The 21,843-nt window shown below is 36.4% G+C and overlaps 1 protein-coding gene across 4 annotated transcripts in view; it reads right to left on the bottom strand.

The window, feature by feature from the left end:
- The window catches only part of SPAST (spastin), a 56,944-nt gene that overhangs the window by 24,504 nt on the left and 10,597 nt on the right, over window positions 1-21,843 (bottom strand). Inside the window, exons 2-7 of one of the 4 annotated variants that reach the window (XM_070379769.1) lie at window positions 14,418-14,501; window positions 12,657-12,740; window positions 5,985-6,080; window positions 3,024-3,211; window positions 1,875-2,008; window positions 1,503-1,596 (exon numbers count right to left, since the gene is read on the bottom strand). In XM_070379769.1, the coding sequence (XP_070235870.1) occupies window positions 1,503-1,596; window positions 1,875-2,008; window positions 3,024-3,211; window positions 5,985-6,080; window positions 12,657-12,740; window positions 14,418-14,501 (680 nt within the window). Of the gene's footprint in view, window positions 1-1,502; window positions 1,597-1,874; window positions 2,009-3,023; window positions 3,212-5,984; window positions 6,081-12,656; window positions 12,741-14,417; window positions 14,505-21,843 lie in introns of all 4 variants that reach the window. The other 3 variants (XM_005893010.3, XM_070379771.1, XM_070379770.1) reach the window with 3 other exon arrangements.

Below are 21,843 nucleotides of genomic sequence, written 5' to 3' on the forward strand. Positions count from 1 at the left end.
AGATGCTGTTCCTCCTTAAGCTCCAATTTAGTACAGTTACTAAAGCTTCTGCCCCACCCAAGCCTAGGTTATTCAACTTTGAAATTCCAGTTTTTTCAAACAGTATGGCCCTACCATGGAAATATTCCTAAATGTAAATTCATATGCTGTTTGACCTTACTCTCCACTTTAGATATGCTCCTTAAAGCTATGCATAGAGCAGAAGCTGAATGACTTCTAACACAGTCCAGATATTTCCTTACTACCTTTACAATTTTAGATATATTTTTGTACCCTAAGAAGAACATCATTTATAATAAAGCCCATACTTGAGACTGATCCACCACTTAACTAAAATGTAGAGAAAGAAATTTAGGTCTTAGGACTAGTTTCTTTGGCAACAAATGGACTAAATGACTGCTAAGATCCTTTTCAGGTCTGCGGTTGCATGAATCCTTTCAACAAGCATTTTTTTGGTCAATACTCAGTCTGCTGCATTTACTATGCTTATATATAACCCTAGGGAAAAAGTTAGCCCAAAATACAAACCATCATATGTTTCCTCAAAGTGTGGCCTGAGGTGGTACAAGAGACAAATTTGGCTACTATAAAGACAAATGCTTTCCACCTTAATAATTCTCTTATTATTTTATTGAGTGTTAAGAATATTCAATTAGTATATTAAACCAGTGATTTCCTGCACACTGCTTCTTAGAATGAGCAAGAGGTAAAAGAAAGTAGAATCTACAAATAATAAATTTCAGTATAGTTGGTGCTCACAAGTTACAAACAGTATGAGAATGACAGAGACTATAGAAAAATAGGGCTACACAACCTTTACACGTTCGTTTAAGAGTGTATTCACAATAACGTGCCATATAACATCTATGTTCACTAGATTCTGTAAACGAGTCCACAAAGACTTGATAGCTCAGGAGGAAGAGAAACAGCTGACCCAGACTGGATCCTCAGATTTATTTTTTGCAATTTTTTTAGAACAGCATCAAATATGAAATCTGTGAATTGTGAAAATCCAAAACAATACCAAATATGGAAAATTAAATATTTATTATCAGTTGCAAGATTACTTAACTTCTTCAGTGAGTTAAAAAATTATGGGATGGAAGGTTAGGCCCCTACCCATCACTTATCAGCTCTTCCACTTACTTTGATCACTTAATATCTTCAAAATAATTCTTTTAAATAACCTTATCTTAATTTCTCTTTTCTCAAGTATGATTTCTGTCTTTTAATTTTAAATCTCTCTTACCTTAATATAAAATTATTGCCTGTTACCTATTTTTCCTATAAACTTAATTACAAATGCATTGGGAATTAGTTACCATTATAGTCAATCTCCTTTCCAATACAGTTAACATCAACTGCTAATGATTTTTCCTTTAAAAAAAAATCAAATCTACTGTTAAATGAATTAATCATTCTAGTATAGCTCATTTATTTACTGATACTATGGATTCAGTAATGGATGATGCTATAAGAAAATGACAATATAAAGTCCTTACCTCAGGTCTCAGAGAAGGAAGAATAACAATTTCTTGCAATGCTTGTTTTGCCAGCTCTTGACCAGCTATATCATCAAATTTAACAGCTGTTCCACTAAGAAACAGAATTTCAGTTAACTACACACATATTCTTCAGTTATTATAATATTAAGTCTAAGCTCTATGTAATGCAGCCATTTTTATGTTAACAAGAGTGAAACTGTATAGTTAAATCAGTACAGCAACGGCTTTCTCATTTATAGTAATTGAAAACCATCATAAAAATTAAATATGTAAATTAGACAAGGTATTTATTATCCATTTTACTAATGATATATTTTGCCAGTAAAAAATGTTTAAACTCCATAAAACGCTTTAGATGACAATACTTACTTGTCCACAATTTCATTCATTATAAGGTTAGCAAGGTTGCTGTCCACATTCCTAAAATTCTTCAAGTCTTTCTTTTTACGAGCAGCAGTTGTAGGGGTAGAAGGCTTATTTGTTCTATTTGTTTTTGGTGTACTCTTGGAAGGACACAAAATTTTGATGTGAAAACACAACATAATGTTCGCAATTTTCACATGTGAGTTAACTTTAATGTTCACAGAATTAAAGGAATAAAAGTAGCAAAAAATAGATATAAAATCCCCAAATTGTATATTTATTCTAAGATAAAATGGCATTCTCTATAGAACTACATTTGGCATGAAGTGGGTTTATAGAAGATTTTATCCAGAGAGATTTACTTACTATGAAATAAAAAGGTTCTATGACAACACACTCACATAATTTTGATCCTTGTTAGAATTGTAACAAAACTCTATGTATGTTTAATGTTATAAAACATTTATGTACATTTACATAATTATACAAATAACGAATTTAAAATGTCCTATAGGGAATTTCCTGGTGGTCTAGTGCTTGGAACTCCCTGCTTTCACTGCTGAAGGCCTGGGTTCAGTTCCTGATTTGGGAACTGATATGGTAAGCCACATTTCATGGCACAGCCAAATAAAGAAATTAAATTAGAAACAAAAAGACTGGATAAAGAATACATAAAACAGACTGGATAAAGAAACTTACTGTTAAAAACACCTAGTTAGAAAGATTTCCTTCAAAGATAATAGAGAAAAAAAAAGATTTGCTTTTTAGTAGCAAGTTGCATCTGCTACTTAGACTTTATTTTTTATTCTTTTTATTTTTAAAAGTTGTATTTATTTACTATTTGGCAGTACTGGGTTTTCACTGCAGCATGTAGTATCTTTTAGTTGCAGCATGCAGGATCCCTAACCAGGGATTGAACCTAAGTCCCCTGGCTTGGCAGTGCAGAGTTTTAGCCACAGGACCACCAGGCAAGTCCCTACTTAGATTTTTATAAATCTAAATTTTAAAAAAAGAAAAGAAATCATTCAACTTTGTGGAAACTTATCAATTCTCTTAAGGTATTACAAAGTACTTATAATAAATTTAAGCAAGCATTGTCATATTCAAAATTTTGTTTGCAACAGCATAGCAACTGAAGTTACTGTCTCAAAATACCTTATGAGTGGCAGCTGAAGAACCAGGTCCTTGTCTCACGCCAGAAACCATGGATAAACCACTGCAACTAGGTGCTCTATGGTGGCCTGAAAGACCTGTGGGTCCAGTTTTCATAACTGTTTTTGAACGAGGCAGTGAATTACTAGCATGTGTTAACGGATCTTTTCTTTTTGGAACAGCTCCACTTTCTATCAAGGAAAAAATAAAGTCATCATGGTCAGAAAATTGTGGCTAAACATTATAAAAGTTAATATAAGAACCAGTACAAATTTGAAAGCTAGTAATATTATTTTTATTTCAGCAGTATCTCAAAATAAGACTTCAGTCAGAATATACACTAAAGTGTTCATAATGATTGTTACTGGGTGTGGACAAGATTATGAGTATTTAGCCTTTTCCTTTTCCTGGTGTATAATTTTAAGAAATACATATTTGTCATAAAAAGAAATAACTATTTGTGGGGGCAGGAGGAGGATACAAAAAAGGTACCAAGAAAATAAGGCTGCCAAAATTTTTTTCTTTTTTGTTTTGTTTTATTTAAAAGCTGCGAAAAATTAAAGAAACAAAATGTAGTAAAGCACTAGGGGTAGGCTGTATGGGGGTGGGGGCGGGAACAAACAGCACATCATTCCACACTTTTCAGACTACAAAACAGTATGAAAATCCAATCTGTGCCACCAGAAGAGTTTTAAAAGGTAATTTTAATTTAAAGAGTATAAAGATGTGGTTAATATGCCAAGTATTTCGTGCTGTATCTATGTTACCAGGTGGCTCAGTGGTAAAGAATCCACCTGCCAATGCAAGGAGACACAGGAGATGGGGGTTCGATCCCTGGGTCGGGAAGACTACTCATTCAGTATTCCTGCCTAGAGAACCCTATGGTCAATGGACCCTAGCAAGCTACAGTCCAAGGGGGCAAAGAGTCAGACATGACTGGGCATGCATGCATGCACATATAAACAAACAAGTATAAGATATTTTCTAATAAGTCTAAAAGGTCACATGACCTACCTACTCTGCTCTTCTACATAAATTATACACTTTAAATGTTCAAATCTCACTGCTTCTAAATAATATTTTCATATACTATATAACAAACATCACAGTTTATTAATAGAAATGTTCACTGTTAAATCAGTCAGCAAATTAGAGTAGCCTAGAGAAAAGACTAGCTTAAACACAAAAGCCTTTGCCATAATATCCCTTAATATAGCTTAAGGAAACTCCAAAGAAGGGAACTTGCTTCCAGTGTACGGGGCATGGGTTTAATCCTTGACTGGGAAACTAAGATCCCATATGCCACACGGTACGGTGAAAATCTGTGCCATTTGTTCAAGGAACTAAAGGATAATGACCCTATAGAAAAAACAAGGAAGAAAAGAGAATGACAACAATTAAAAGCCAAAGTGTGAATAAAAGCAAGATCCGTCTAGGGTGGTAAGTATTTATCACTCACTTCAAACAGGAAAAAGGAGACTGGAGAAGAATTTCTACAAACAGAAAATATACAGTCCTAAGATTATAAATGGATAAAAATTTTTACAAGGAATTGTGACAATGATAGCAGACTTCTCATAAAAATAACAAAGGTCAGCAAGCAACCAAGTGTGCTCAAAATGCTGAAGGAAAAAACAATGTTAACTTTCATCTATTCTATATTCCGGTGACCAGCCAAGTAAGGACGAGGGTATTTTCAGACACTAGGCTGAGAGAGTTTACTATCTACAAAACTTCATTAAAAGAAATATTAGAGCAGGTCTTTTAGTTAAAAAGCACAGAAAAGGGCAAGAACCTATAATGTGAAGCTAAAGAGCAAGAAAAAAAAAATCAGACAACTTGAGGGGAGGAAAAATGGAAATTGAGTTACAGATGTAGAAAACAAACTTATCATTACCAGGGGGTAAGGGAGGGGAGGGATAAATAGAGATTGGGATTGACATATACATACTACTGTGTATAAAGTAGATAACTAATAAGAACTTAACGTACAGCATAGCGAACTCTAGTCAATATTCTGTAATGACCTATATGGAAAAAGGATCTAAGAAAGAGTGGATATATGTATAACTGATTCACTATGCTATACACCTGGACCTAATATAACATTGTAAATCAGTTATATATAATTGATTTAAATAAAAATTTAAAAAACAAGAAATCTTTAAACTTTTTTATTACATATGAGTAAAGAAAGCAGTTTTTTTATGGTCTATACTATGAATTTTCTGTTACAGTTTGAACAAAGTAATATTTACTTTAATAAAATTTAAGCACTGGACACAAAACTAATTCTGAAAAAGTTACCAATAAAACTAGACAAGATGTTAGAGAACCTAGGAAATGAAGATTCCTTCCACCCAAACAAAACAAGGCAAAAAACCATTTAATTTTCTGTAGGAGCTGATGTGATGCTCAAAACTTATGGGAAACAAATTTATCCTATAGTAAATAATAGTATTCTAATGTTTCTCCTTACTGTGTGAACTCAGCTTCAAACTTTTTCCAACAGGGGTTATAACTAAATACTCATTCATTGTATAGGTGAAATGTATATGCACTGTAAACTGGTATATGATCAAAAAATTAAAATTATTGTCTCAAAAAACACTGCTTTATAAAAACCTGGTACAGGTACCGATAGGAAAAAACACCAAAGCTCAAAATAAAATAGAAACAAAAGAACATCTTAATAATTTAGGAAAATGAACCTGCACATTTTATCATCTCAAAACTTGGAGGTTGTAAAATATGCATATATAACAGGTTGAGAATGGCTACACCTATCTGTTACATGTTTACATGCCATGAACGACAAGGATGCTGTTTTTTCTACACAGCCCTGTGCGAACAAAAACCAATCAAATCTATCACTGTAAAATCAAATCAACATTATCAGGTTAAGCAGGACTCTACTTTGCATGCAAGCTTTATTATTTGACATGTTAGTTAACCTAAACCCACCTGACTGGAGATGTCCATTACGGCATGTCAAGTTAGTACTGTCATTATAGACGTCCGTTTGTGACTTGGAAAATTGCAAACTTGGTTGCAGCTTCTCTATGCAACAGAGGGGAGTGTAAAAAAAGAAAAAAATAAACAAACAGAAAACAACATAATAAAAAATGTTTATGTGAAAATTAAAAATGATTCAAGGTGTTAAAAAGTTATATAGTAAAGGGTTTTGCATTTATATAAAATTATCTTTAACAACATAACTAATTAGCAAAAACTCAGACGTTAAAATAGCAACAAAAATAAACGAGTGAATTACTGTGTTCAAAATATGCATTATTCAGGTTTGGTAACCTGAGGCAATTCTATAACACTACTATCACCAGTAAACATTTCCTGAATATCTAATACATCCAAATCATTGTACAGGGAGAACAGGATAGAGTTAGAAAGAGAACATTAAGAAGACTTTACAGAGGACGTGGGCTGTGAGTTGGCTAGGATCTGGAAAGATTTAAAAAAAAAAAAAAGGACATCTCATCAGCAAAAAAGAAATGCAATAAAGCAGAATGGAATAAGCAAGCTGCAGAACTGTGTGTACAGTACCCTACCATTTATTTAAACACACATGTATATTTGAATATCTAAAAATTCTCTCTAAAAAAGACCCAGAGAAACTGGTAAATACTAGCTGCCTCTGGGGAGGGGAAATGGGTGGCTGGGACACAGTATGGGATGGATGCTTTTCCAACTTCTCAAAATTTTTGGCATGTGCATATAGTATCTATTTTTAAATTAATCAAAGATTTTAAAGGATTATATCAACCCTACCCCTCCCCCCCAGTTCAAATTACAATGTGATCCTCTCAAGATCTGGGTCTCTATGTCTAGGACATGAAGCCCCAAAGTGTAGCGGTTTGAATTTTCTTGCCACCCTACATCACTGCTGCACTCTTTTCCCAGTCAAGTCACCCCATATTGCTAACTGATGAACACCTTGCTCCACCACTCATTCACTAGTATGAACTTGCTTCAGCATCAGTTTTCCAAGGGTTTCAAGGATTAAATAAAGTAATACATAAAGGACCTACCTGGGCTTCATTTATATTAGGGCTAAATTTTGACCATATCTATTTTATTGAAATACTCCAAGTTATCATTACTGATTCTTTTTTTAAATGATTTATTTTCATTTATTTATTTGGCTCTGCAGGATCTTAGCTGTAGCATGTGAACTCTTAGTCGAGGCATGTGGGATCCAGTTCCCTGACCAGGGATTGAACCCAGGCCCTCCTCATTGGGAGCACAGAGTCTTAGCCACTGGACTGCCAGGGAAGTCTCTCATTACTGATTCTTATCTCCAGTACTAAGAAGTCAATGAAACGTAGCACATATATACTGTTTAAACTTTCATTGCTAAGGTCAGACAAGCAGGCGCCATGCTTGGTTTATGGTACAAACACACATGCCTTTGGGACAGGTTAAATAGCAGCTATCCTCTCTGCACAAAGCACAAAGCTTTTGTATCCTAGAACTGGCTGATACAATATACCTTGGAGCCCTTTTATTATTGTTAGTTAACAGATAGGTCATCTGATTTTTCTCAAAGATAATACTCATCAAATCACCATATTGAGAAAGAAACCATTTGTGTTGGTTAAAGACATAAATTAGAAAAAACTGATTTGTAAATGTCTTATTTATCAATTAGCACTCTCTTCAACATTCTCTTCAATGTTAACAAAAAGGTCACGTAAACACTCATTATATAGCAAAAAGAAACAGAAACAAATCCTTAGTTCTGATAACTAAGAATAAAAAACCACAGAATTTGTTTGTAGGGTTTACATTTATATGTGTGAAAACGTACACATATACAATAGCAGGACACAGCTAATGTAAATCTGCTCCAGTCTATTTTTTTTTTTTTTAAGAAAGTAAATTTAGTTTAATGCTTTCTTTTAGAATGACTAAAGGTCATAGATTAACCAATGATGTAACATGAAACAAGTCACCTTGCTTCTTGATCCCCTCATGGGCAACCCCCACACAATCATCTCAGTGATCTACTTAGAAGGGAACCCTTTAGCAGCTTCCTGCTGCCCCCAGATTAGCACTGAAGCTCCCTGATATGACCAGCAAGGTCTGCCATGATCTGCCTACATCTCTCATGCCTGAGCAATCCCAAATTCACATCTCCATCAGCACCATGGTTTTCCTTGTCCCTCAGTCTATGTTCATGCTGTTAGTTCCTCCTGGAATATCCTTACTCCCAGACATTAATAACTTTTATTTATCTTTTTAAATCCCCACTTCAGGTTTTACTTCTTCCAGGAAGACTTCTCAGACACGTGTTTTCCCATCTCCACAAAATACATACATTATCTCCATCCTGCAGTGATGATTTATCTATTTATGCCTCCTCCACTGTATCAACAAGAGCCTTAAACAGAATATTTTAGCCAATCTATCGGTAAATCTGTTTGCTCAACCTTCAAATATAATACTAATTCACCTGATGGTTACTCCTGGTATCACCCTAATCCAAGACTCCATTTCCCCCAGCTTACCATAACAGTTGTCTTACTCATACTCTTGCAACATCACAACCAGGGATCCTTTTTATACGGAGGTCAGATGATGTTATTCCTTTCCTAAAAATCCTTCTAAGTGTACCCCACTTCACACATGGTAAAAGCTCAGATCTTCATCATGCCCTCTAAAACCCTGCCTGTTGTCAAGACCCTCCCCTCCCCACCTCCACCATCAGCTCTTCGATCTCTGCTATATTCTCCTTGCTCTGGCGCACTGGTCTCTTAGCTGTGTGCTCAGTCATGTCCAACTCTTTGCCACCCCACGGACTGTAGCCCGCTAGGCTCCTCTGTCCATGAGGATTCTCCAGGCAAGAATACTGGAGTGGGTTGCTGTTTCCTTCTCAAGGGGGTCTTCCCAACCCAGAGATTGAACCCAGGTCTCCTGCATTGCGGGCGGGTTCTTTACTGTCTGAGTCACCAGAGAAACTCAACATGTCAGATGTGTTTTCTTAAGGCTTTGCATCAGCTCTTACTTCTCCACAGACTTTCTTCTCCCAGACACCTGCAAGACTAACTGATGTCAGCTTCTCAAAGAGGCATACCCTGACCATCCTATTTAAAGCTAAGAATTCAGACCACCTCTCATCTACTCCTAAACCCTTGTACTGTATTTTATGCTTTCTTTTTTCCATGTATTTATCACCATCTAACACATGCTATAACTTGTTTATTCTATATGTCTATTGCCTACTGTCATTATTCCTCCTGCTAGAATATAAACTCTTTGACACAGGGATCCTTGTCTATATCCTAAGTGCTTACAATGTGATAACCACCCAGTAAATATTTCCCAAGTTAAGAAATAAATTCAGTTTATATTCCTTGGCACTGTATCTGGTACAGAGTAAGGATTTAATAACTGGACACTGAATAAAGCTAAATCTTTTAAAAAGAGCAACTGCCAAGCATACCAAGAAGTCACTGCCAAAATTACCTTTCTATTTATAACAGGTTTTACACTTAACCTTTGCTCTAAGGTCCACTTTGACTAAATTAAAGATATATTATACATAGGAACTCTTCCCACCTCCATCAGAGAAGATATATCCTCTCAAACCAGTCTGTGTGGGGAACTCCCAATATCATTCTTCATCCTAATTGGGTACCTATCAGCCATCCCACCTCTGAAAAGCTCCATTTTTTAAATAGCACATGATACTCAAATACACTCTACTGTGCACTTTTGCACACTTCTTTACTGTCTTTTGTATATAACTCCCAGAAATTCTGCATTCTCAGAAGACAGGAATATGTTGATGATGTCTTTTATTCCACCCTCTCTTTTTTAAAGTAACGTCTTTCATGAATGGACATATCGTATTTTTGATAATAGACAACAAGAGCACCCAAATATTAATTCTATTAATACCTAGCTTCATGTTATATTACTATTATATATCTGTTTTGTCCATTCTTCTAATAACACAAATAAGAAATCACAAAGCTACATTTAAAGAGAAGTCTACAAACTGATGAGCTGCTTGTAATGTTTTACCATATCACAACTTACAATAAAAGATTAAAAACCAGCCATTGTTCAATTTGAAACAAGTTATAAAATGTTCCATAATCAAACAATCTACATCACATATATTGATACTCTGTATATATACTACAAAGTGTTACAGCTAAAACACACAGAAAGGACCAATTAGAACAACTAGGTAGTTATTTCACTACAACAACCCTTGATGTACTATAACACTACTAACCCTGTCAGCCACAGGAGCCAGGGGAACACTGTCTTATTAGCTATCTGAAAACAGTAAGGGCTTTTTTTCAACAATGTGGGGGGAAAATTTATAAACACAACAGACCATATAAGAATGAATGGATGAATGACTGAATGAATAAAATACAAATGTATATATACTACTCAAAAGCAGGGGTGGTGATGGTGATTACACACAGGTAAGGAGATGAACAAAAATCAGCATTTCTAAGTACTTGCTTACTCAACAATTTATTGGTCACAAATATGGTGAGACAATAATTATCTATCAGCCTCATGTTACAAATGAAATAAAAAAGACTGAGACATGCTAAATAACTTATCAAAGTTGCAGAGCAACAGATAAAGTCTGCTGTTTGCCAAGTTTCTATACTATCTGTATCACTTCAAGCGATGGTAGAAACAACCACCCAAGAAGGGTGGGTTTTAGTTCCACTTTGATTTACCATAACCTATTTTTAAAGCCTATACCATCAAATAGAAAATGAGAAGTGTCTCATTATAGTCCTTTTCCAACTGATAAACACAGAAAGAATGACAATTACAATGTCACTGGGCACAAGTCATCAACTGCTACTAACATCATTAAGAACTATTGATGCATAAACACAAACCACCCATCATGCAGTCTTATCATTAAGAAATAAAAGTCTACTTTCAATCCAATTAAGCCTCTATATTCAAATATCAATTTATAGGGAGGACAAGAATACATTAAAAGATAACATGGATATACATGCAGCAAAATAGACTACAGGAAAAACTATGTGACAAAGATTTGGTTCATAAATCCCAAGAAAAAGAAAAAACCAGATGTGTATATTAAAAAAAGACATATAGAAAAAAAGAATACATTTGAATCAGTCCTAATGAGGTGGATGAAACTAGAGCCTATTATACAGAGTGAAGTCAGCCAGAAGGAAAAACACCAATACAGTATACTAACGCATATATATGGAATTTAGAAAGATGGTAACAATAACCCTGTGTACCAGACAGCAAAAGAGACACTGATGTATAGAACAGTCTTATGGACTCTGTGGGAGAGGGAGAGGGTGGGAAGATTTGGGAGAATGGCATTGAAACATGTAAAATATCATGTATGAAATGAGATGCCAGTCCAGGTTCGATGCACGATACTGGATGCTTGGGGCTAGTGCACTGGGACGACCCAGAGGGATGGTATGGGGAGGGAGGAGGGAGGAGGGTTCAGGATGGGGAACACATGTATACCTGTGGTGGATTCATTTTGATATTTGGCAAAACTAATACAATTATGTAAAGTTTAAAAAATAAAATAAAATCAAAAGAAAAATAAATAAATAAAATTCAAAAAAAAAAAAAAAGACATATAGTATGGATCTTCTTGAGATCCGGATTCAAACAATTAAATTATAAAAAACAGTAGCAGTTATTAAATTATGAGATACTGACTGCACATTATATATTAAATCTAGAAACTGACCTTTTTTGGCTATTACTTTTATGTTTGTATTAAAAGAACTATTTTTTTTTTTAGGTGTGATAATGGTATTTTGGCAATTTTTTCCCCCTGGTGGTCATGTCTATGACCCCATTTAATACAGTTTCCTCAGGAGGAGGAATCATTACCTTCATTACCTATAATGAAATGAATTTTCATTTTGAAGGTTCCAAGTACAAAGCTAAGTGAAAAATAAAAATGACACACAGGAAAGGAGGAAAGAAGGGAAACATAAGAAGGTACATTCTTCTCACTTTGGGAATTTTATTTTTAAAGCATCTTTATCTTTTGAGATACAATATAAAATATTGATAAATGAAATAAAAAGATATGAAGAAATAGTTTCAAAATAGTAATATGAAGCTGGGGAAAGTGGGCAGGGATATAAACTGGGGTTTGCAAACATTTTTTGTAAAGAGCCAGAGACTAAATATTAAAATACTTTCAAAAGTTATATATTAAGAGGCTTTGCAGGCTACATGATCTCTGTATCAACACCTCAATTCTGCCACTGCAGCACAAAAGCAATCAGATCATATACAAAGAAATGAGAGCAGCTTTGTGTCAACTTATAAAAACAGGCAGTGTACTGAACTGAGTCCATAGGCTACAGTTTGCCAATCTTGAATCAAGACCAATGATAAACTGATAATTACCAAAGTTGAGTGACAGATAATTAGTTCAATATGCTCTTTTCTGTATTTTAAAATTTTCATGAGTTAAAAAAAAGACTAGAACATATTTTCAAGTGTGTTCTTATGTGACCATTGATCCAGTGTGATCACTGATTTATTTCTAACTATATTCAGAATTTCACTAAACACAGATTTCAAATGTATCTCATTGCAGTTATACAATTCATTAACTGATACCTAATAGTTGTAAACGGTCCTTGGCCATAACTAAATTAGTCATCATTTTAGCCTGAAGACGTCTAGCTCTTTCACACTGTTCACCTGAAAGAAAAAGTAGAAAAAATAATTAAAATATCTACATTTACCTACTAACACTGCTTCCAGATAAGTTATCATAACAACTAATCTCAAGAGAAGTCATTGTCTTTATAAAGAAATTAAGAAAATATCATTTTCAAATAATATCTTAAAAAAAATCAGTTATAGTTCCTTATGAGAGTATCAGACCTAGTGTGGTATTTCATGGATTTCATGGCTTATGAGACATATTTTTTTCCCCTACATTTAAAAATCTCTGAAGTTGGGAAGTGTTTTAACACCAGTGCCAACCTATTAATGCTATTAGCCAGACTGCAGTCACAACATAGCTTGTCACTGCCTCTGCATACAAAAACTTGGTTATAAATATTAATATTTCTATTATAGCTATATCTAAATAAGATCAAGACAGCAAACTGAATAAGGTTAAAATTAAAATTGTTTGTGATAAGAAGAGAATGTGTTAATAGTTTAACTGACATTTTTTTCTCTTAGTGGTACAATCGAAGGCATCTTCAATTCAATGAAATATTTTTCTCATAACTCATTTTCTTTGATCTCTTCTTCTATACATTTGACAAAAATTTTTGTACATAATTTATAAAGTGATGCTCATAAACTCATGAAAGTCTCCAAGACCCAACCTCCCTGCTCTCTTTTATATAGGAGACCAGTAGCTAGAGAAATAGTCAAAATAAAAAGGAGACAGAAAAAATCATGGTAAATATTGGACACATTGTAGTTATTGGAGATTAGCTGATATAAATTATAGAATCAGTCAGCCAGATAAAATATCTACTGGGTGGATTGATCCCTAAGGCTAAGATTCTTAGCCCATGTATTATAATTTCTGCTTTTGAATTTATCAGAGCTATGATAGCCAAGTACTTTATTCATTTAATAGTGTCACATATAACACATATTCACATACAGTATTTAAGAATTCAGGTTTTAAAGCCAGACTGCCTGAGTTCAAATCCTGACTCTACCTCTTCATGCCTATGAGATCTCAGGCAAGTTACTTCTTCCCACTTAAGGTTTTTAATCTGAAAAATAAGGATAACAGTAGCAGCTTCAGAGTGTAGGGCTGTGGTGAAATTAAGAGAGATGATAAGTATGAAGCACATAAAATGATGCTTCAGTACACAGTATGTGTGCAGAAATTTGTTGTCTATATATTTAACGGTAATATTAGACTCTGATTTTTAATTTGATGTGACAGAAAAAATGAAAAATAACTACTTTGATTTTAAAAGACCATGTGTAAATAAAAACAAACATTACAGCTCATATTCTAACACACAGTCAAGCATCACCCACAGTGCAAAAGGGGGATCTGTGGATTAACTACTCCCTCCCTGCCTTGACGGCTGAGGAAAGAGTGAGGTTTCAAAGCCAGGGCTACAAATAGGTTAAAATATCATGAATCATGGTTCCAAGGAGGACACAAGTAATATACCATTTTTTATCTTACTGCTATAGGTAATCAAGTTTAAGCATATTTGGTCATAACTTCATTTTTAGCACAGGTAATAAAGCATTAACTGTAAGTCTAGAAAGAGTAACAGTAACATTTAAAAATCTGTTAAATACTTTTATTTAGATAAACATATCGGAAATCAGGGCAATCATGTGAATATAATTTGGGATGCCACTAAATAAATGTAAATACAACCTTACCTTGTCCTGTAACTACGACGGCTATTCCTTTTTCTAGTTCTTCAATACCTTTCTTATACCATTCCACAGCTTGGTCCTTTTGTCCTACTTTAAAATAAAAATAATAATTTGTATAAATCATGTGCGTGTGTGTGTATGTATGCATGCGCTAAGTCGCTCTAGTCGGGTCTGACTCTGTGTGACCCCATGGACAATGTAGCCCACCAGCCTCCTCTGTCCATGGGATTCTCCAGGCAAGAATACTTAAGTGACTTGCCATTTCCTTCTCCAGGGGATCTTCCTGACCCACGGAAGATCTGGGTCTCCTAGACTGCAGACAGATTCTTTACTGTCTGAGCCACCAGCGAAGCCTAACCTGCTGCTGCTGCTGCTGCTGCTGTCACTTCAGTCGTGTCGGACTCTGTGCGACCCCATGGACAGCAGCCCACCATGCTCCCCCGTCCCTGGGATTCTCCAGGCAAGAACACTGGAGTGGGTTGCCACTTCCTTCTCCAATGCAGGAAAGTGAAAAGTGAAAGTGCAGTCGCTCAGTCATGTCCGACCCTCAGGGATCCCATGCACTGCAGCCTTCCAGGCTCCTCCGTCCATGGGATTTTCCAGGCAAGAGTACTGGAGTGGGGTGCCATTGCCTTCTCCAGAAGCCTAACCTAAGAATACACTAAAACATTTTCCAAAGCATGCTGTTTTTAGGAGATACAGGGATGAAAAAAGGGGGTGGGGTTGTGATCGAGTAAGCTAGAAAACTGTTATCCTGTGACTTCTCAGTACTTAAGCATTCTAATGAATATGTGGCTCTGCATGAGAGGAATACATACCTCAATGTTTCTCAGTTTCAGAGCAGAAAGTCTTTTGTTGTTTATCATCTCATGGTATTGATGCTTAAAACCACTATAATAGTGTGTTAGAGAAATAAACTTGACTTCTCAAGATTTTACTTTAGATAAATGGTTTTAAACATGATTTCAATAATAATGAGAAAAAATAAGCACTGTTTAACCTAATTGTATTCAAATATGATGTAACATGTTCATTGTTGGATGATCCTTTCAAGAGTTAGTTTTTATTTCACAAATGACAGTACCATGAGAACTGGCATAAAAGGTCGCACATGTGGCCATTTAGTAACACATTTCTATTTTCTTTGAAACATGACAGCATTTATTCTTGATTCAAAATTAAGCTCTAAAAGGACCTAAAAATTCAGCATGATCAAAATATGTATAGAAAATTTCTTTCAAGTGGTAACAGTTCAGTTCAGTCAGTTCAGTCGCTCAGTTGCGTCTGACTCTTTGCGACCCCATGAATCTCAGCACGCCAGGCCTCCCTGTCCATCACCAACTCCTGGAGTTCACTCAGACTCACGTCCATGGAGTTAGTGATGCCGTCCAGCCATCTCATCCTCTGTCGTCCCCTTCTCCTCCTGCCCCCAATCCCTCCCAGCATCAGAGTCTTTTCCAATGAGTCAACTACTTCACATGAGGTGGCCAAAGTACTGGAGTTTCAGCTTTAGCATCATTCCTTCCAAAGAAATCCCAGGGCTGATCTCCTTCAGCATGGACTGGGTGGATCTCCTTCCAGTCCAAGGGACTCTCAAGAGTCTTCTCCAACACCACAGTTCAAAAGCATCAATTCTTTCACGCTCAACCTTCTTCACAGTCCAACTCTCACATCCATACGTGACCACAGGAAAAACCATAGCCTTGACTAGATGAACCTTTGTTGGCAAAGTTATGTCTTTGCTTTTGAATATGCTATCTAGGTTGGTCATAACTTTCCTTCCAAGGAGTAAGCGTCTTTTAATTTCATGGCTGCAGTCTCCATCTGCAGTGATTTTGGAGCCCAAAAAAATAAAGTCTGACACTGTTTCCAAGGTTTCCCCATCTATTTCCCATGAAGTGATGGGACTGGATGCCATGATCTTCGTTTTCTGAATGTTGAGCTTTAAGCCAACTTTTTCACTCTCCACTTTCACTTTCATCAAGAGGCTTTTGAGTTCCTCTTCACTTTCTGCCATAAGGGTGGAGTCATCTGCATATCTGAGGTTACTGATATTTCTCCTGGCAATCTTGATTCCAGCTTGTGCTTCTTCCAATCCAGCAAGTATATGCAAATTTCATTGATTTTGAAAATTAAAGCTCAACATTCAGAAAATAAGATTGTGGCATCCGGTCCCATCACTTCATGGCAAATAGATGGGGAAACAGTGTCAGACTTTATTTTTTGGGGCTCCAAAATCACTGCAGATGATGACTGCAGCAATGAAATTAAAAGACGCTTACTCCTTGGAAGGAAAGTTATGACCAACCTAGATAGCATATTCAAAAGCAGAGACATTATTTTGCCAACAAAGGTCTGTTTAGTCAAGGCTATGGTTTTTCCTGTGGTCATGTATGGATGTGAGAGTTGGACTGTGAAGAAGGCTGAGTGCCAAAGAATTGATGCTTTTGAACTGTGGTGTTGGAGAAGACTCTTGAGAGTCCCTTGGACTGTAAGGAGATCCAACCAGTCAATTCTGAAGGAGATCAGCCCTGGGATTTCTTTGGAAGGAATGATGCTAAAACTGAAACTCCAGTACTTTGGCCACCTGATGCAAAGAGTTGACTCACTGGAAAAGACTCTGATGCTGGGAGGGATTGGGGGCAGGAGGAAAAGGGGACAAGAGAGGATGAGATGGTTGGATAGCATCACTGACTCGATGGACTCACATGAGTTTGAGTCAACTCCGGGAGATGGTGATGGAAACGGAGGCCTGGCATGCTGCAATTCATGGAATTGCAAAGAGTCGGACATGACTGAGCGACTGAACTGAACTGAACTAGAATCTGCAATGCGTCATAAGTGGCTAATACAGAGATACAGTAAAGCAAAGGTGGAAATCATCCATAAGAACTGCTTTTTGTTTTTCCCAACTCATGTCCCTATTTAATTAAAAATTCCCATGCTATTCTTCAATATAATTTGAAATGTCAAAATCAATAAAATATCATGACTCTCCTGATAACAAAGAATAGATGAAGTCTTATTATAAACATCACACACAATAACTAAGAAATGCTGTTGGGCTTCGCTGGTGGCTCAGTGGTGGGGAATCCACCTGCCAGTTCAGGAGACACGGGTTTGATCCCTGACCTAGGAAGATCCCACATGCTGTGGACCCACTAAGCCTGTGCGCCACATCTACTGAGCCTGTGTTCTAGAGCTCAGGAGCTGCAACAACTGAACTGAAGTGCTGCAACTACTGAAGGCCAAGCGCCTAAAGCCTGTGATTCACAGCAAGAGAAGCCTCCGAGACGAGAAGTCTGCGCACCACGAGCGGGTGGCCCCCACTCACCGCAACTAGAGGAAAGCCTGCTCAAGAATGAAGACCCAGTACAGCCAAAAATAAATTAAAAATTTTTCAAAAAAAGCAATGCTGTCCCCTTATCAGTGTGTACCTCCGACCACCTTCCTCCGCCGCCTCTCAAATAAATCACTAACTAGATCCGGCCCCTTAGGGTACTTTCTTTCTTACTATGGTGCCATTAGTATTTTACAGTGTCTGATCCAGAATAAGTGCTCGATAAGTACTTGATAATGACACACGAAGAAATTATTAAGCATTTAAGTCAATTCAAACTACGTAGATGTTTACTTTCCGTTTTTTTGTTAAAAGAATCTGTTTACATTTTTGGTTTTATAATTTAAAAAAGAAGCAAGTTACAAAAATCAGTAAAATAGCGTTTGCATTCTGAGTGGTAGGAATATTGATAATGTCACATTTGCCTTAGAATTTTAAAAATAAAGTGCAATTTAACAGATACAACAGAAGTTCCCTTTGTTGCTCCTCTTCCCATGTCCATGCTCCTTTCCTTCCCAGAAATCAGTATTAAGAACTGACTGCCTATCTTACTTGTACATTTTTTCTATTGTTCCTATTTTATTTGTATCACTTTATTTTAAACATATACATTGTTTCTGAGATCTATGTAGCCATACAGAGATCCAATTCATTCATTTTGACTTCTGTATAGTATCCTATCCTATAGTTTAACTATTTCCTATGAAAAGATATGTAGGTTTCCAGTTTTCCAATATTTCAAATAATGTTACAGTAAACAGTCTTGTACCTGTCCCTTTATATACATGTGTCAGTTTCTCTAGAGTGTATATATATATATATGCTTAAGAAGTAGAATTGATGAGTCATAGGTTCATCACATATTCTCCATTAACCGGAAATCAACAAAATGGTTTTTGAAAGTGCTTGAGCCAATTTATACTCCTATTAACAGTGTATGACTGTTCTCACTGGCAACATCTGAACAAAATCTTTTAAGGAATTTTACCACATTACATGGAGGCAAGTGAAATGACTGATTCTGTACAAATAAACTCACATGCTCAATAATTACTCAATTATCTAATATTCTTTGGTAATAGGAAGTTGATTTACTGCCTTATTTGAATCTCGGATGTCAGTATGATAGTAGAAAATGAAAATGCATAGATTATCTCTTATCTAAAAGTACAAGACCACTGGAGAAAGGAGAGATGTATAAATCAATGGAATAGAAATACAGAAATAGACCCTTACAGACATTATTGATCTGACTGACAAAGATGACAAGGTAATTCAAAGGAGAAAGAAGAGCTTTTTTAAAAAACGACACTGGAATAACAGGTATCTGTAAGCAAAAAAGCTTCACATGAGATATAAAAATTAAGTTAAAATGGGTTATAGACCTAAATGTAAAACCTAAAAATATAAAATTTATAACAGAAAGCAGACAAAATTCTTTGTGATCTTGGCTTTAGGCCAATCACAAACCTTAACAAGAAAAATTGATAAACCAGACTTCATAAAAATTAAAAGTTCCTGCCCTTCAAAAGACAGAGTTGACAATATACAGACAAGCCAGAAACTGACAGGGAGAAAATATTTGCAAACAATACGTCTAATAAAGGTCTTGTAACCAGAATATACACAGAACTCTTACAATGATATTTTAAAAAGTCATTAAAAAATAGTGTGCAAAAGATCAAAACATATACTTTACCAAAGAAGAGAGCACAAGAAATGATCTTCAACATCATTAGCTATTAGGGAACTACAAATTAAAACTATAAGATTTTAATTTTGAATGGAAAAAATTACAAGACAAAGTATAATGAATTTCTCATACATTTGCAGGGGTGACTATAAAATCATATGGCCATTTTGAAGAGTCTGGTTGTTCCTCACAACATTAACATATTCTTACCACATGATCTAGCTCTTCTTCTACATATTTACCCTAACAAATTAAAACATCAAAGACCTGTGCATGAATATTCACCAACTTTATTCATAAAAGCTAAAAACTGGAAACAACCCAGATGTCCACCATTTCGTGAACAGATTAACAAATTAAGGTACATCCATACACAGAATTGGAGAAGGCGATGGCACCCCACTCCAGTACTCTTGCCTGGAAAATCCATGGATGGAGGAGCCTGGAAGGCTTCAGTCCATGGGGTCGCTAGGAGTGGGACATGACTGAGTGACTTCACTTTCACTTTTCACTTTCCTGCATTGGAGAAGGAAATGGCAACCCACTCCAGTGTTCTTGCCTGGAGAATCCCAGGGACGGGGGAGCCTGGTGGGCTGGCGTCTATGGGGTCGCACAGAGTTGGACACGACTGAAGCGACTTAGCAGCAGCAGCAGCAGCAGCATACACAGACTACTACTCAGCAATAAAAAGGAACAAAATACTGATGCATGTAGGAACAGAGATGAATCTCAAAAACATGCTAAGTGAAAAGAGCCTGACACAAGAGGCTACACACTGTATGATGCCATTTACATGACAAAACTATAGTGACAGATGAGACTGCTGACTGCCAATAGCAAAGGGGAGTGCAAAGGGATCAGCTAGAAAGAGACCCAAGGGGCTTCTGTGGTGACAAAACATTCCATATACTGATTGTAGCGACAGTTTACACAACTGTTTGTCAAAACTCACTGAACTATACAGATCCCTAAAACTTTACTGTATGTAAATTATACCTCAGTAATTAAAAGTGCAATACTCTAACATTTAGATATAAGAACATTTATTTTGTGTTGGATAATAATACCAGAGTTAAAATTTTGATTACAAGAATAAGATTAGAAGAGAAAAACTAGAAAAATATTTTAAAACATCCGTTTGAAGAGATTAGAGAGTTTTCAAAACAGTGAAAATTATCAAAATTTGGAAGGAGAGATCATTTCAGACCCATTAGGATGGTTATTTTGAAAATTACCAAAATATGAAAAAGAGAAACGTCAAAGAGGTGAGTCTACCATCTGGGGCACTTCTCTGCTTTAAGTGAAGTGAAACTCGCTCAGTCATATCCAACTCTTTAAGACCCCATGGACTGTAGCCTGTCAGGCTCCTCTGTCCAAGGAATTCTCCAGCAAGATTACTGGAGTGGGTAGTCTTTCCCTTCTCCAGAGGATCTTCCCAACACAGGGACCGAACCCAAGTCTCCTGCATTGCAGGCAGATTCTTTACCATCTGAGTCACCAGAAAAGCCCAAGAATACTGGAGTGGATACCCTATCCCTTCGCCAGGAGATCTTCCAGACCCAGGAATCAAATCATGGTCTCCCACATTTGCAGGCAGATTCGTTACTAGCTGAGCTACCAGGGAAGCCCATCAACAATTCTGAATGAGAATGTGACCAAGAGACTAAACCCAAGTCTCCTGCATTGCAGGATGATTCTTTACCATCTGAGTCACCAGAAAAGCCCAAGAATACTGGAGTGGGTAGCCTATCCCTTCACCAGGAGATCTTTCAGACCCAGGAATCAAATCACGGTCTTCCACATTTGAAGGCAGATTCTTTACTAGCTGAGCTACCAGGGAAGCCTGTCATCAATTCTGAAGGCGAATGTGACCAGACTCATGGAACTAAGTTGACAAAAAATGAATTCTAGGGCATGCCCAGGAGAACTAGTGGCAAAGATTCCTAAATTTTGATTGGGCCCTTGCATCAGTGAAAAAGGATAGCTTGCATACGGACTGACACCAACATTCAAATCACTTAAATCCCTTAAGTTAGGGGAATCTACAGCCTATAACCTTCGATGACCATCCTATTGACTAAATTTTTTTATTATTTTTTTCTTCTTGGACACGTCACACAGCTTGTAGGATTTCAGTTCCCCAGCCAGTGACTGAGCTTGGGTCCCAGCAGTGAAAGCACCGTGGGACCGTCAGGGAATTCCCCCTTTTGACTAAACCATGGCAGAAAAATCAAAACTTACAATGATCTCCAGCACACAAAAGGCCTTCGGGATGCTTCAGCAGTTCTTGGTTTCCCTTATACATTTCCCTGTCTCCTATATGGGCCCCAATAACATTCAGACTCAACCAACTGCTGCTGCTAAGTCACTTCAGTTGTGTCCGACTCTGTGTGACC

The sequence above is a fragment of the Bos mutus genome, chromosome 11, assembly GCF_027580195.1.
Source record: "Bos mutus isolate GX-2022 chromosome 11, NWIPB_WYAK_1.1, whole genome shotgun sequence".
Lineage (NCBI taxonomy): Eukaryota > Metazoa > Chordata > Mammalia > Artiodactyla > Bovidae > Bos > Bos mutus.